The sequence below is a fragment of the Pelodiscus sinensis genome, chromosome 21, assembly GCF_052426305.1.
Source record: "Pelodiscus sinensis isolate ZL-2025 chromosome 21, ASM5242630v1, whole genome shotgun sequence".
Taxonomy (NCBI): Eukaryota; Metazoa; Chordata; order Testudines; family Trionychidae; genus Pelodiscus; species Pelodiscus sinensis.
The window spans coordinates 14,084,746-14,101,669 of NC_143072.1; the positions used below are offsets into that span (position 1 = coordinate 14,084,746).

The window sequence follows — 16,924 nt, forward strand, 5'->3', positions numbered from 1 at the left end:
GTTTACACGGGGCTCAATACGTGGCCCGTGGTGGGATCCTTTGAACATGGCCTCCAGTGGGAACACGCTCCACAACGGCGAGGCATCTCCCTGGCAGGGTGAGCACTGAAAGACGCAAGCGGACGGGCTGGCTCGAACAGACAGGTACAGGGTTTTGGTGTTTCTAGCCCCCATGGGGAGGTGCCGGGAGCGCTGGGGCATTGTGGGAAGTGTTTTGTATTCATGCCAGTCAGCGGGAAAGAAGCTATCTGCATATATTTGCATATATATTTGCATGTATCGGCAACCACACTTAAGTTGTGGCTCTGGGCATGTGCTGTGAGTATCACTGTGTCCCCCCAGGGCTTCCAAAGTTGAGTAGCCCTGCTGCAAGGGAAGATACGCTGCACACTTCCATTCCCCCAACTCAGGGGGGGTGGGAAGGGGCATCAGCACTGCTTAGATCTGCTTCCTTCTCCATATCATGGGTGTTCCATAGTAGGGAGGTTCCCGTGTAGTGCACTGAGCTTGTAAGGAGCTGCTTATCTGAAGGCCTGTCTCCCCTTTACACAGACCTATCTGCTTGTCTAGTCATCTTTTAGAACTCTTTCAGCCTGTGGCACAGTGATGTTGTAACATCGCCAGGAAATAATTTGGTCAGATTTTTTACCCAGGAGGTGGTGGTTGTTCTGGGCCAGCCTGCCAGCTGAGTGCTAATCCAGGGGGGAACGAAGGTAAACTGTAGTCTTAGCTTAATTGTGGCTCTGGGGTTCAGAATTCCTGGAGTTTGTCTTTTCCCCAGCTCTGCCTTCTGACCGTAGACAAGTTATTCTACCCCTCCGGGCTTTTAAGTATTGATCTCAGTGACATTTATTGTGCCTGACTGGTCGTTTTGCTACTGCTCAGAGCAGATCATGCGCTTCACTTTGCACTGGCAGACTTTGTGCCCATACTAGCCCTGTCAGTCACTGGAAGACTTTCTAAACAACTTCAGGCCTGCCTGTGCTTGGTATTGTGAGCTCCCTCTGGCAACGACTCACAATCCTGACTCGCATTCAGTGTGATCGACTTGTACTCCAAGAACCTCTTCAGCAGTGGTTCCTCACTTTGTAGTTGTGCTTTTAATTGTTTTTTTCCCATCCTAAATGTAGTATTTTGCATCTCTACTTATTTAAATGTGTCTGATTAATTTCCTACCAATGTTCCATTTTCTCAGTTGTTCTGAATTCTAATCCTGTCCTCTAGAGCAGTGTTTCTCAACCTCTTTTTAAATAAAGTACCCCTTAAAAAAATATAGATATAAGTACCCCCAGTACCTACAGTTTTCAGAGACACCATTTTTTTCTACCATTGCAACACACTTGTTTGAACAACTTAATTGTAATTGGGCAGGCGATGACATTTTTGAGTGTAAAAAGTACAAAAATAATAAAAATGCTGTAAAGCTTAAAACAAAAATTCAGTTTTCCCCAAATTTCAGTTTAGTGGCCCAAGTCAATAACAAATCCTTGTTCACAGGGAAATAGGGCCTGGCAGCCAAAGTTAATAGCAACAACAGCAATGCCCCTTGGGGTTTAATGGTGGGTAAGGGGACCCAGGCCCTCCCTCTCCACCAGGTCCTAGCCCAGGATCCTGTCAGTGGTGGGTGTGTCCCACCATTAGCTCAGCAGAGAATCCACCCACAACACACTGAGCTCTCAGGAGTTCCAACTCCCCCCAGGCTACTTCCAGGCTGGCTCACAGAATCAGCATCTTCCCCATTTGCCTCCTCCAGACTAGGAGTTTCCCTAAACAGTCTCCACCAGCTGGCTTCTGCTGCAGCATCCATCTGCTGCTCCCCCTGTACTCTGGTACCAGCTCCCTCCTCTGCAGTAGTCAGCTCTGACTGAGCTGCTCCATTTGGCCTATACTGGTCCTCCAGTTGGAGCATGCCCAGTAGAGCTGTGCGGGGTGGGGCTCTCTCAGCCAGATACAGGCAGTCCCCGGGTTACGTACAAGATAGGGACTGTAGGTTTGTTCTTAAGTTGAATTTGTATGTAAGTCGGAACTGGTACATACTGTAGGGGAAACTCTAGCCAAACATTTCTCCAGAGCTCAGTTTTATTCTCCCACACCTCACTTCCCTCAGTCCTTTATTCTCAAGCTGAGGTGTCTGCTGAGAAAAGCCGCTCCGCGTCTCCCTGGTCTGCTGGGGGGGGGGGGGTGCTAGCTTCGCGTCTCCCTGGTCTGCTGGGGGGCAGCAGCGAGTGCGGGGTTGCCTCACCCCATTTGTAAGTAGGGATCCGATGTAAGTCGGATCCATGTAACCCGGGGACTGCCTGTAGTCCCGGCTGACTGCTTCCGGACTAGTGTGGGGTCGGTACACCCCATCACAGGTGGTCATTGATTGTTGTGTGTGCGTATTATTGCACATATAAATAAGATCAACGGGGGCAGGGAGGGTTTAAGAGCTTTCTTTCTTTTGTTTATCTGGCATCATTTTCCTTCCCAGGAGCAGTGACAGCCTTTGGAGCTCCACGTAACTTGCAGACTTTCAATGATAAGGTGATCAAAGAGGCAAAATCTGACTTACTGCTTTGTTATATTCTTCACTCTTCCAAAATGCTGCCTCCTCCTTGCTTTGTCATTTTCTCTTAGGCTAGGGTGTTTTTTTTTAATGCGGTAGCAGAATGAGTTTTAGCCTTGCTCTCTTTTTATTGATCATAAATATTTGGTCCAAATCCTGTAGTCCACAGCAGGGCAAAACCCTCCCTGGAATCAGAGAGGCAGGGGTTAGCTCATGATCTCTTATTTTCTTCTGTATTTGATAAGTCAGAGTTTCCTGGTTTTCTCTTATGGCAATTGACATCAGATTGGAAGATACTGTCTGAGTCTCCTCTTTATTGGTTTTCAAATAGGGACTTGTGTCATCTCCCCAGAGCAATAGTGGCAGTCAAGTTCCTTGCTGATGTAACCAATTGAACCTGCAACCTCTGGAGCTTAGCATAGGAGCCTCTACTGTTTGAGCTAAAAGCCAGCTGGCTCCCAGCCCATGCTGTAAAGGTCTCTTGTTCTTATCTGTTGTGGTCTCGGTGCCACTACATGCGACAGTGAACCACACTAGGGCTATGTCTACACTTGTGGCTTCTTGCATGAGAAATATGCAAATGAGGCTAAGCGTGGAATATCGCTGAGCCTCATTTGCATACCTAATGAGCTGCCATTTTTGCAGAAGAGGCTCTTGCACCAGAAGACTCTGTCTACACTGCCCCTTCTTGCGCAAGAAAAACCCTCTTGCGCAATGCCGTTATTCCTGAAAATAATCAGCATAACGGCGTTGCGCAAGAGGGTTTTTCTTGCAGAAGAAGGGGCAGTGTAGACAGCGTCTTCTGGCGCAAGAGCCTCTTCTGCAAAAATGGCAGCTCATTAGGTATGCAAATGAGGCTCGGCGATATTCCACGCTTAGCCTCATTTGCATATTTCTCATGCAAGAAGCCGGGAGTGTAGACATAGCCCAGGTGTGTGGGTTACAATGGGACTTGGGAACCCTCAACGGTACCTTCACCTAGGGACAGGTAGGGATGCACATGAATTCAGGAGAGGGGAAAGAATATATCAGTGGTGATGGAAAATTGTGTAAAGAGTAAATTGTGTATTTATGTGTGGCTGGGGGACAGTGAGTGGCAGCGTTCCCTGTAAGCTATGTGCTTATGGGGCCACATAGGAGAGATTGGATAGCTGCCCAGCTGATTAGCAGAGCTCCCCCAAATAGGTCTGCACCTATGTGGTAGTGCACATTTGTCTTACTCTGGTGCACATAGAAAAATTATTCTGCACATGGATGGAAAAGATTAGAGCGAACATAGGTTAGGGGTCTCTGAGAGCTTGGTCAAATGGAAAACCATTTCAACCCTAAACAAACCAAGATGTGAAAGTTCCCACTTCTTTGAGGCTCTGTAATAGATACTCAGGTGCATAATCCTTCCCTAAATCATCATGAGGAATAGCAATGATCATTCAGAAAGCTTTTTTAAAGGACCACAAACCACCGGCTGGCTGCTTCCTGTCATTTCTGTGCTCTCATTTTGTTGGTAACGAAGAAAAATTACTAGAGGATCCAAAGGCTCTGAATGTGCTCTTCCATGCACATATACTGCTCAGCACTCCAGGGGAGGAGGAGGAAGAAGGGATGCCGGTCTGGGGACTAAGGAATTAAAATCCCACGGAGGGGTTGAGTGTCTTTTGGAGTGTGGGAGGGGAGGAAACTGTCGATTTTCTGACGGGAGTGGGTGGGAAGGGAATCGCCGCAGATCTGTTAAGTTCCGTAAGGAAGGAAGGACTCAGATGTGCTTCAAGAGGAGGCGGGAGAGAAACCCGTTTGTTGTGCTGACGGAATCCAAAACAAGGACTCCTGACATGCCGTGGGAGAGAGCTCGCCGAGGCTCGGGGTGGGGACGGGAGGTCTCTCTATGCTCGGGAGAGCCCCTTAAGGCCTGCCCTGGCTCCTGCTCTCTGTGTTTCTCTGCCAGACCCTAGCGCGATCTCCCCGGGAAGGCGGCTCTAGGCGGCACATTTTGGGAACCGCATGTTTCCAAACGGTGCCAGTAGCAAGTGCCTTTCCCCAAGCTGTGGGGCGGGCCTGGCTGTCTGAGGGGGGCTCTGCAGATCCCGCCTCCCCTGGAGCGGGAAGGTGGGGTGGGAGAGTTGCCCGCCTTTTCCTCTCCGTGCGCCTTTCTTGATCATTTTCACTTGGCGACGCGCCGAGTCTCCCTCCTCCCAAACTGTCCCGGGCGTTGGCAAGGGCATCGCCTCGCCCTCCGGGGTCCACGGCTGCGGGAATTGCCCGCTGCGCCTTTAACGGAGGGGAAGCCAAGCTGGGGCTCCTGGGTGGCTCCGGCCGGCTGCGGAGCCGCAGGAAGCAGCAGCAGCAGCAGCAGCAGCGCGTGGTGCCCCGGCTGCGGCTCTCCGCGCACTCCCGGCGCTGCAGCCTGAGCCCCGGAGAGGTGCCGCTAGAGGCAGCCGAAGGAAACAAATGTGGCCAAGGAGCGCAAGACGCCGCGTCTCCCTGCGCGCTAGGAGAGCTCCACAGGCGAGCCGCTGAGGCGCAGGGGGCTCGGAGAGCGGCTGCCTCGGGCAGGTGCGGGGTTCGTCGCTGGGCTGCAGGAGCCGAGGCGCCCGGGGAGATGGCCAAAGCCTCCCACCCAGGTGAGCTGCCCGCGGCGGTGGGGGTTGGCCGGCCGGGGAGACGCAGCTGAGGCAGGTGCGGGGGGAAGGCAGCAGAACTAAGGGAATGTCTGGCTGCGGCGCTCCGTGCGCCAAGGCGCATGGGGTCCCTCGGGCGCAGAGCGCGCTGTCTCCATGGGGCGCTCGGTAGGCACCTGGACCAGCCCGAGGGGCGGGAGTCTGTGACCGGAGCGCATTCCCCAGGCGTGGGGCTGCGCTCCTGCTCGGACAGGCGCTTGTGGCAGGGCATGGCTCGGGGACCAGGCTGGAGGGGAGCTCGGGTTTTCGCCTCTGAAGTGGGCGTTGGAGCGGCTCGCATTTCTCCCGCCTGTGCAGGTACCGGTCTGCGCGCCCATTTCCCCCCATTGCGCGTCTCCAAATTGCGGGGCTCGGGTACCTGATTCCCACCCGGGGTTTTCCTGGAGTCCGGGCACAGTTTTACCGCACAACTGACACCCCTTGTAGCACCCCCCCCCCCCATACACCATGTCGTATTGCTCCCTCGGGGAAACATCTCTTGCAAGGCACGCAGCGTTAACTTGCACGATTTCTGGTAGCCTGACCCTTCTCCTGGCATCTAGCCAGCCATGATTCCCATAGGCAGCTAACCTCGCCATTCCCTTGTGCGTGTAGCGAGCTGCCCAGCCCTTTTCCAAGGTGCACAAAAAACGAAAACTTTTTTCCATGAATGGAAACGCTGCTTAATTTGCTTCTCTTTCTCCCAGCTAAGTTTATTTAAGGCTCCCAAGAGAGTGTTTTCTCCTGATCGGTGCCTGTCGTGTTGAGCTGAAAGCTTTGCATGTGGTTTTCATTCATCTTTACACTTCATTATTGAAAATCTTGAGTACAGCTTCTCTTGGGGGAGAAGAGAGTTAGGGGGAAATCTGAGAGGCAGTGCAAGGATCAATAGCTAGGTCGCTGGAGATCCTGTTTTTATTTTAGAGTGGCTTCCTAAAAGATTCCTGCCTTTGTTTTATACCCCCTTCCTGATAAGGGGAAAGAATGAATGAACTAGAAAGCAGAAGCAGCTTTTTTAATGGGTTTGTAAGAGATCTGGAAGGAAACCCTGCTTTTTTAGAATATCATATTTTTCTCATCAGTGAAACTGGTGCTTTTCCCGGAGTAGACTTAATAAACTAGCCTATTTGTTCAGAAAGTGTTTGCAGGAAAAGTGTTGATTCCTTCTCTGCCAAGAGTCAAAGAGATGGGACCAATGTTGGTTGGTTGGTTGGTTGTTTTTTTTTGTTTATTGTCCATCTTGTAAATTTCATCTTTCTTCTCCTCTGCCCCCCATTGGATTAGATTGGATTACCTTCTAATGGATCTTGAAACATGCATCTATCACTGGATTGTGTGTTGCAGGAATGTGGGTCTAGGAACACTCCCCTAGGTACCAGCTGCTGAACATGAATTGGGAAAGATCACTGATGTGAGAGAAGGCAGGTGATGCAATGTACTAGAGCATATGTGTGGGAGAGTGGAGCTGCCTTGCCTGCAGAGAAAATAAGGAACCTCTTAGGGCTACCAGCAAAAGATTTCCTCTAGCTCCTACATAGAGGCCAGTGTATTTGGAGGCAAAAGCTTGACTCGGACTAACAACCTGGCATGCAGCAATGTCTGGATGTGCCAGGCTAGTTTGGTATTTGTGTCCATTGTTGTGGACAAATGATGCATTACACAGGGAGGATACCTTCCTCCATGTCCGATTTTAAAAGGGACGCTGTAGCATTATAGACAAAATCAAGTATCTTTAGCTGGGAGGAGAAAAATTGCCTTGAGTAGATGCAAACTGGTGGCAGCCCCTGAGAACTAGTGCTCTTGCAATGGAGAATAGTAATAATCAAACACTAGGGGTGTGTCTAGACTGGCAAGATTTTGTGCAAAAGCAACTGCTTTTGCGCAAAAACTTGCCAGCTGTCTACACTGGCCACTTGAATTCGTGAAAGAGCACTGACGTTCTAATGTAAGAATTCAGTGCTTCTTGCGCAAATACTTTGACGCTCCCGCTCAGGGATAAGCCCTCTTGTGCAAGAATACTTGCGCAAGAGGGTCAGTGTAGACAAGCACCTTAATTTTTTGCACAAGAAAGCCCGATGGCTAAAATGGCCATCGGAGCTTTCTTGCGCAAAAGCGTGTCTATACGGGGCACGGATGCTTTTGCGCAAAAGCACCTGTGCCAATCTAGACACTCTTTTGCGGAAATACTTTTAACGGAAAAGTTTTTCCGTTAAAAGTATTTCCGCAAAATCATGCCAGTCTAGACGAAGCCAATGCAAACATGCTGGTCAACAAAACCAACATTGTAAACCTAAAGGAGATAATTGTTTAAAAGAATGAAAAAAAATCCAGTTGACCTTCTCGTACATTGATTTGCTTTTCTTTGCCCTTTGCACAATGAGAATCAGGAAAATCTTGGGCTGCATGTACTGCAGGGATTTGCTTATTTGTTTAAACTCAGCGAGGTTTGCACGGCATTCTAAAAGATTATAAATGGAGGTTGCCTTCCGATTGACCTTGGAATTTAAACAAAATATAACTTTTTACGGCCAAATTTAAAAGGCTGTGGCCCCTTTTATTTTAAAGAAGCATTAAAAAATGAATGGCTTCTCCACAGGGACCCTTCCAGAGCCAGCTGTGTGAGGAGCAATGGGAATGAGCTACATCTTCAGCATATCAGTATGCACTGGAATTATGCAAATGTACCAAACTGCGTGTGCTTTCTTTGTACCTTACCTGCCTGGCAATTGCTGTTTCATGGTATCGAGCCATGTCAGATCTGAAACTTCATTGCAGATCCAGGGGAAATGACCTCTCCAAGGCTGCTGCTTTCAATTCCTAGCATGGTAGGGGTTCAGGTCCACCCACTCATGCATTTGATCAGAATATCAAATTACATGTGAAATCATGATGGGAGGGAAAATGAGTGTGGGGGAGGGGGGTCAGACTCAGTCTATTGCTTGCCTAGGCTTCCTAAGTAAAAGGTGTGATTTGTTTTTATTGTATTGATCTGGACTTGATCTCTTCAGATGCAAGGCAATTGGAACATGATCCTGATCCCACAAACACTCATGCATATGTCTCTGGTGGAGCATGTACTTAAACATGTGCTCTATGGCTTTCAGGATGAGGGCCTATGCCTACAGAGAGCACAGCAGCAATTGCGGCATACTACCTGTTATCTGCCTGTGCCTGTTCTTCCTCGCATCATTTTACAATCTGCTGCAGTGATTTCAATGTTAGCTCCTACTCAGCCAAATAGTTGGTGGAAAAAAACCTGGGTACGTTAGACACAGTGCAGGCAGCCCATCCATGGTAGCTGTTACTATTCTTTAACCTTTTCGTATCTCCTATCGACCTGGGGAGAGCGTGTCAGAGAAGGCGGTGGTGCTGGCTGAGAGGAGGGTAAAATGAATTCTACTGTGGGGGAGTCAGTGTCTAAGAATTCAAGAGGCAGATCTAGGACATGTGCCACTTGGGAAAGATACCTTGGAACAACTCCGGCTGTGCTGGGCATCTTAGACTGTTGCCCGTGTCCTCCCCCACGCCGCCTTCCCGTACCACTAGTCAGTGACACCATGTGATGCAAGAGCAAAAATGTCAATGGTTGCTTAAAATAGTAGCGCAAACATGCATGTGGTTGAGTTCTTGTTTTTGTTTTATATACTTGTTCAGCAAATGTATGCCAGTCTGTTTACACCATCTGCTGCAAAATTGCCACTCAAAGGAGGTAAGGTGGATAACCAGCGACATGTTATTGTTGAAATGCAGTTAGAGGGAAAACATTGAGTCCAATGGGGAAAAGACTGCAATAGCCCAAAATACTGAGGCTGGTGGGAATGAGGAATGGCTGGGTCTTGCACTTTTTTTTTCTTTTTTTTTTTTTTGAGGCCATCCCTCTCTCCCAGTGGTTCTCAACCAGGTGTACATCAACTCACCTAGATATTTGCTTAATTTTTACCACAGGCGAAATCTGTACAAACGAAAGTTTCATTCAGACATTGACTTGCTTATACTGTTCTGTGTCCTGTATGCTGAAATGTAAATACAATATTTATATTCTTAGTGGTTTATTTTATAATTGTATAGTAAAAATGGAAGAGCGAGCAATTTTTCAGCAATAGGGTGCCACGACACCTGTATTTCATGTCTGATTTTTTGTTAGCAAGTAGTTTTTAAGAGAAGGGAAACTTGGAGTATGCAAGACACCTCTGACTCCTGAAAGGGGTAGAGTAGTCTGCAAAGGTTGAGAACCACTGCTCTATACATTAGCCTTTCTGGCCGAGTATCTGAATTTGAAGACAATGTCTTGTGCTCTCTACTAGCTTTGACAGAGCCAACCATCCCTGGTATGGATATAAATGGGTAACCAGTTTAGTAGCTATCCAGTAAGCATCCCCCTTACCAGTTACACGGTTAATGTTTTTTACATCCCTATCCCCTGGGTCTCATTTTAGTTTGATCACTGTTTGTTCAGATGCTGCTGCTGCTCTCCAGTTCCCTTTGCCAAATTTGATGGCTGCTAAGGCTTTCTCCTTGATTCTTTTAATCTGCTCCCTTGTTTCTGCCGAGAGGTTCCAAAGTTAACTCCCATCCCTGACATATCCTGCTCTGTCTGGTATCATGTCCCCAGATGTCTCTGTCTTCGTGGCCCTGTTGAGCTCAGCCTTTCAAAAAGGGAACTCATAACCCCCTCCCCTCTGGTTGCCTTCTCTCTCTTGCTGATGGCAAATCTGCTTGTCTTCTGGACTTGGTGTCCTCTTTGACTTTTCCCTCTTTCCTCCTTCTCCCATCTCGCCAATATAGAATCATAGAATAGAATCATAGAATAATAGGACTGGAAGGGACCTCGAGAGGTCATCGAGTCCAGCCCCCCGCCCTCAAGGCAGGACCAAGCTCAGTCTACACCATCCCTGACAGATGTCTATCTAACCTGTTCTTAAATATCTCCAGAGAGGGAGATTCCACCACCTCCCTTGGCAATTTATTCCAATATTTGACCACCCTGACAGTTAGGAATTTTTTCCTAATGTCCAATCTAAACCTCCCCTGCTGCACTTTAAGCCCATTACTCCTTGTCCTGTCCTCAGAAACCAAGAGGAACAAATTTTCTCCTTCCTTCTTGTGACACCCTTTTAGATATTTGAAAACCGCTATCATGTCCCCCCTTAATCTTCTTTTTTCCAAACTAAACAAGCCCAGTTCATGAAGCCTGGCTTCATAGGTCATGTTCTCTAAACCTTTAATCATTCTTGTAGCTCTTCTCTGTACCCTTTCCAATTTCTCCACATCTTTCTTGAAATGTGGCGCCAGTCTCTGTTTCCAAAAAGTGCCTCGGCGTCCCCCAAACCCACACTTCACACCTTGTGTGGACCTTGACCATCTCTTGGCTGGATTTCTGTGTCTGCCTTCCCAATCTTCTCTATCTGCCATGGTTATGGTCACCGTGGCCATGCCCTATCTAATCACCTCACTGAATTTGTCAGTCATTTTGTTACCTTGTCCTAACCTTTAATCCCTTGCATGGGATTGCAGGGCAATGGGCTTAAACTGCAGCAAGGGAGGGTTAGGTTGGACATTAGAAAAAAAACTTCCTAACTGTCAGGCAGGTGAAACACTGGAATAAGTTGACTAGAGAGGTTGTGGAATCTCCATCACTGGGGATATTTAAGAGCAGGTTAGACAGACATCTGTCAGGGATGATATAGACCCTGCTACATAGTCCTGTTTTTTGTTTCAGCTATGTAGCACTTTAAAGACTAACAAGATGGTTTATTAGGTGATGAGCTTTCGTGCAGGTAATCAAGTCGTTGAGACAATGTCCTTTCTGGTTGAAATGGCAAGAAACTGTTTTTTTCTTTGTGATCCTGCCTAATATCTGTTTTGTGGGCATTGATCCTTTGGCGAAGTGTCTGAGACGTTTGTCCAGTGTACATAGCAGACGGACACTTTCGGCACATGATAGCATAAATTATATTTCTGGATGCGCAGGAATATGTGTTCTTGATCTTATAACTCACTTGGTTAGGTACAATAATGGTATCAGCAGAGTGAATATGTGGACAAAGCTGGCAACGGGGTTTGTTGCAAGGGAAGGTACCAGGGTTGGTATTAGTGTGGTATGTCCTGTGGTTGTTGGTAAGAATCATCTTGAGGTTAGGTGGTTGTCTATAGGGGTATGTCTACACTACCACCCTAGTTCGAACTAGGGTGGTTAAAGTAGGCAACCGGAGTTGCAAATGAAGCCCGGGATTTGAATTTCCTAGGCTTCATTTGCATATTGCTGGGCGCCGCCATTTTTAAATGTCCGCTAGTTCGGACTCCATGAGGAGTAACGGTAGTTTGGAATAGGAAGCCTAATTCGAACTACCTAGTTCGTGCCGCGTGTAGCCGCGCGGCACCGAGTCCGAACTAGCAGACATTTAAAAATGGCGGCGCCGAACAATATGCAAATTAAGCCCGGAAAATTCAAATCCCGGGCTTCATTTGCAACTCCAGTTGCCTGCATTAACCACCCTAGTTCGAACTATGGTGGTAGTGTAGACATACCCTAGGAGACTATGGTCTGGCCCACCAAAGCTCATTACTTAATAAACCATCTTGTTAGTCTTTAAAGTGCTACATAGTCCTGTTTTTTGTCCTTCTTAGTCAGTCCTTTCTTCTAGGGGATGCTTCCTTCCTTGGGTCCTCTCTTCACCCTTTTATGAACCACTGCTGTATGACTTGGTCCCTTAGCCTACATATCAGTGCCCATGGACAAAGGCTAATTTACATTGCCTGACAGACTGGCTTGCAAGGGGTATTTTATCCAGTGCCTTGTATGATGGGGCCCTAGTCCCTGATTAGTGCTCAGGGTGCTACTGAAATAATACCTTTCCTGTCCAGCCTGAAGAGGTTGCTCTGATTGTGAAGTGCAGTGCAGATTTACAGCACTAGGTATGCTAATAGTCCCCCCTGGGCATAAATTCCTCCTTCCACCTAGTCCTTGAAATACAGGAGGCTATTTGTGAGCACTGTTACGGCACAAAACACGGAGAGGAGATCATGTAAATGAAGAATAAAATAGGGGAAGAATCTGCTGCAAATTTAACGCTGCCTGGTGTAATGAACTGATCCACTTCTTTGTTTTCCTTCCAGTGTGATGCTCAGCAGGTGACTAATCCAATTGTGATGTCAATCAGCTCTTGAGATTACTGCATGTGGACACAGCATCATGCAGTGCTGATCGACTAAACGGGGCCAGTTAGGAGGTAGGGAAGTGTGGGAGTAAATGCTGTCCCCTTTTAGAGGGGGAGCTGAAATGCTGGCTTGCATATGGGTGAGAGGGCCAGGAATTTAACCCTGGAGTCCCACTGCCCCGTCCCCTGCTCTAGCCAATCACACTTTGTTACCATGAGGAGACGCTGCAACCACTCTCGCCGGGTGCTGCTTTGGAGTAATGACGAGTATTTTTAAACGGGTCATGTGAATTTCATACTTGATCACAGAGCGAGGCCTTCTAGCCACAGCTCGTGTGCTGAAACCTGATCGTGCCTCCTTTGGGAGGTGCAGCTGGAGGGTAATTGGGTCATCGTGCCCATTTAATCTTTGGCCTCGCTCGGCAGAGACTGCCACCAAGATAACCGATTGTGATGTGGGCATCCGTCTGTCGGGAACTCCTTTGGAAGCACAATCCGGCCTTCATTCTTAGCCTGGGAACGAGTCATGGCTAGCAGACAGCCCCCTATTGATGTGACGCAGAAGAGAGTTAACTGTTTTGAATCAAAACTTCACCAGTTACTTTGCTCCTGCCCATGCAGTGTACCAAGTCCAGCTGGCCAGTTCTGTTCGCTGCTCTTTGCAGGTGATCCTGTTCTCCATTGACTTCAGAGGTGCAGGATCAAGCCTGTGATGGGATCTGAGGCCTCTCACCAGGCAGGGAGCAAAGCAGTAATAGGCTAGGGAGGTGCTGCCCTCAGCAGGTGCCCGGCATGCTCCTGAGAGGGAACAGTCTAAAGCAGGGGTCTCCAAACTTTTCTGCCCGAGGGCCGCATTAACTATCAAACAGCAGTTCGGGGGCCGACTACACACTTGAGGTCCAAATAAAAAACAATCAAAACATGGATGTTGTTTTTAATTATTTATTTAATATTATTTTATTCAGTTATTATTTAATAACACATTGATACACTACAAATGAACACCTGTATTAGTGTGAATGGTGAAATTGTTTCCTGGATGCCAAAATAGAGCCCAGCCCACTAGTGACCTCATGAGAGAGCTAGCCAATAGGATAAGAACGCACTGGCCAATAGGGAGCAAATGTCCACGCCAAGTCCCAACCCCTCTTGCTGTGAGGGACGCGCAGAGCCTGGGCTCGGCCATCGGTCCGCAGGGCGTGTGGCCGTCCGTTGGCGGCTCCGATCCCCCACAGCCCGGCCGGGGAGTCTCGCTGTCCAGGGCAAGGGCTGCGCGGGTCCAGATTCCCTCCTCCGTCCCGCTGGCTCCTCCGGCTTCCCTCTCCTGGCTGCCTGCCCAAAAGAAAGTGAGTGCCGGCCGCCCCTGTCCTTCCGGCCCCTCCCCCTTTTGAGCCGGCACGCACGGGGCGTGCCGCTCACCCTGGCGTCCCTGCCCCTTCTCCTCCTGGGTCCTGCCGCCTTCCTCGCCTGCCGCGCCTGCGGCTGTGCGCCCTCGCTCCCCTCCCCGTGGGCTTTCCCCTGGGCTCCGCTGCGCTGCGCCGCTCGGCGCTTCTCTGGGGGAGGGGCTGTCAGTGTGGGGAGTTTCTTCCCCGCCCCAGCTCCGCGGCGCTGCGCCGCTCGGCGCTTCTCCAGGGGAGGGGCTGTTAGTGCGGGGAGTTTCTTCCCCGTCACAGTCTCCACGGGCCGGATGAGAGGGCCTCGCGGGCCGCATCCGGCCCGCGGGCCGTAGTTTGGAGACCCCTGGTCTAAAGGATGCTGGTAGTCCAGGAGAAAGTCCAGGGGCTGCATGTGGCCCCAGAAAGCAAGGCTGAGCACTGTGCCAGGAAAGGCAACAGCTTTGTGAAGGCTGCTCGATCAATAGGGACTTGGCTTTCCTCACCCCTGCCCTTCCTTTGGGAGCTAAAGGCCTGAGGGAGTGACTGACCCAACAGGACACTGAGAATTTAAGAATCTCTGTAAACTGAGGCATGCCAGGTTGGTAGGAAGTGAACTGAGGGAAACGTAATTTGGGGAAGCTCTGTCACTTGGTTGGATGCTTTGATATAAGCCTACGGTCAGGGATTGGGACCACCTATCCTGCTTCTTGGTAGTGACCGGTCTCTGGGGGAGCAGTCGGAGAATGAAGGAGGGATTGAGGCTGCAGCCAGAGCCCCCTTTAGGACAGCTAGGCTAGCAAAAACTGTAAGGCCATGAACTGACCACTAGGCAGGCTGGTCACCAGCCCCTCCTGCTACAAAGCCCTATTCAAAGGTAGTGTCCATTCACTGTGCAACCTTCACCCTGAGCAAAACAGAAAGCAACCGCAGTTAGAACGGTGCTTTTTCTCTAGCCCGTGGGGTCAGATTTTCTAGAGAGCTCCTGGCCAGGCTTTCAGGTACTCCACGCCCAAAGTGTTTTTTTCCAGAGGGTTCAGCTTCCATTCAAACACTGAACTAAAGGCCGGGCTTTTCAGGAGCTCAGTAACCCATTAGTTCCCATTGTGTCAGTCAGAGCTAGGGATGTAAAGGACTAGTTGCTCCCTGCCCCACCCTTGCTGCCTCTGTCAGATAGTGGCAGGCAGGAAATGGGAGAAGAGGGGGGTACTTCAAAGCGGCAGCACTGCACGGAGCCCGGCTCAGCTGCTCCATGTGGCGCTGCCGCGGGGACCCTGGCATCGGGCTCCTTGTGGCATTTCAAAGCGGCAGCGCCATGTGGAGCCCAGGATCAGCTGGGACTCCCCAGCTGATCCTGTGCTCTGTGCAGCGCTGCTGCTTTGAAATGCTAGGTGGAGCCCCGGGGAGTCCCCAGCTGACCCTGGGCTCCATGTGGCGCCGCCGCTTTGAAATGTGCGTGGAGCCTGGCGTCAGGCTCCCCATGGCATTTCAAAGTGGCATCGGTACACAGAGCGCGGGGTCAGCTGGGAATCGACCTTGGGCTTCGGCACGATCACCTCTGAAGTGTAGCAACAGCCCTAGGGCTGTTGTTACGCTTCAAAGGCGGAGGTGCCCCATCGACTAATCGATGCAAAAATGCATTGACTATTCGATTAGTCGATTACCTGATACTTAACATCCTTAGTCTGGGCTAGACTCTCTCGCCCAACGTGCTGAAGTGTTTTGAAAGTGTGGTCGTGCTCTCTGGTGCCTCAGTGTGGGAGCTGTGCTTTTTAGGACCAGAGTTTTCTGAAGAAGGTTCCCTCCCCTTCCCTCACGTAGGTAACTGTAGCATGGTTTATGATTTCACTTCAGTCCTCTCTCTGGAACAGAGCGCTGCCACTAATGGAAGGTCTGCAGCTGTCTTAGTGAAGATGAGCTATGCCCGTCCCCTGCTTGGTGCACAAACACCCCAGCTGATTTATTGCTTAGCAGCTAAAAGCTGCATCAGATGTCTCTGATCTGTACAAGACCTTGAGGTTTTTTTTTGGGTTTTTTTGACAGCAAATAATACTGTTGTGCAATGTATCTTATAATTAGTTCCCTTGTGCTCTTTGCAGTGTAGTAGATCTTTAATTACTCAAAAGGAAAGGCTGCTGACACAACGTTCACAATAAACTGCAGCGCCCGAGCACTCGACGAGGTATTTGGTAGTAGCTCTGGCTCACCCTGTGCTAGTCGTGAAGCACACAGGGAAATATGGACCCTCAGAGCTGATATGTCCTCGCTTGAAATGCCACAGCGGTACAGGTCAGCACTACAACTGTGCCACTGTAGACAGGCCAGGTCTGCATTAGGTACGCAACTCCAGTTGCTTAGACTACGTAGCTGGAGTCAGTTAACTTTCAGCCGAGCTTGCCAGCATCTCCACAGTGGGAGGTCAATGGGAGCAAACGCTCCCTCCCGTTGGCTTCTCTCACTGCTGGCAAGAGGAGGAGTGCTGGTGGGGGGCAGCCTCTGAGTTTGAACTAGCGAGTCCTTACTAGATTTGCTAAATTGGACTCCACAGAAGATTGGCACTGCTGCAATCCCTGTTCCGGAGTGGAGATGTCTCCTCGCGCTAGTGGTGGGTTGAGCTAACTCCCCTCCCAGAGAGGTGGGCACATTCTGTTGATGTATCTGCATCTACACCCGTAGTTAGGCTTAACTACATCACTCAACTACATCAGGTATGGATTTTTTTTTCTCACACGCTTGAGCAACGTAGCTAGGTCAACCTAACTTCTTAGAGTTGCCCTGACCTCAGAGTTATCTCTTAAGAACATACCTGTACCTGTGTTTTATTGCTTTCATCACAACATGCATTAGATCAGAAATATTCTCAAGTGAGAAATAAATCCTAACTCTTTAGGTACGTTTGGTGCTGCTATTATGGCAGCTAGCCTTGTGACTGGGAAGTGGAAGAGCTGGGTGTAATCCCCATTGCTGCCACAGATTTCATTGTGTGACCTTTGGCAAGTCTTGTAAATCCTTCTCCTTCAAGAAGGTCTGCATGGCTGCGTCCCACATAGCTGCACTTAAATCGGTAGGTCTCCCTGCATGAAACTCTGGGCTGGACTGAGCCCTTAATTTCTCTTTGTCCCAGTTTCTTATCTGCAAAAAAGGGAGAGAATATTATCTTTTCCCTTTGCTTTATCTAAGCCAGTGTTTCTCAAA

The 16,924-nt window shown here is 49.4% G+C and overlaps 1 protein-coding gene across 4 annotated transcripts in view; it reads left to right on the forward strand.

Moving 5' to 3' along the window:
* The first annotated feature begins 4,316 nt into the window (after window positions 1-4,316).
* The window catches only part of PITPNM3 (PITPNM family member 3), a 526,934-nt gene continuing 514,326 nt past the window's right edge, over window positions 4,317-16,924 (forward strand). The window contains exon 1 of one of the 4 annotated variants that reach the window (XM_075904890.2): window positions 4,317-5,163. In XM_075904890.2, coding sequence (XP_075761005.1) covers window positions 5,142-5,163 — 22 coding nt within the window. In that variant the 5' untranslated portion in view covers window positions 4,317-5,141. Of the gene's footprint in view, window positions 5,164-15,895; window positions 16,438-16,924 lie in introns of those variants that run through there. The other 3 variants (XM_075904888.2, XM_075904887.2, XM_075904891.2) reach the window with 3 other exon arrangements.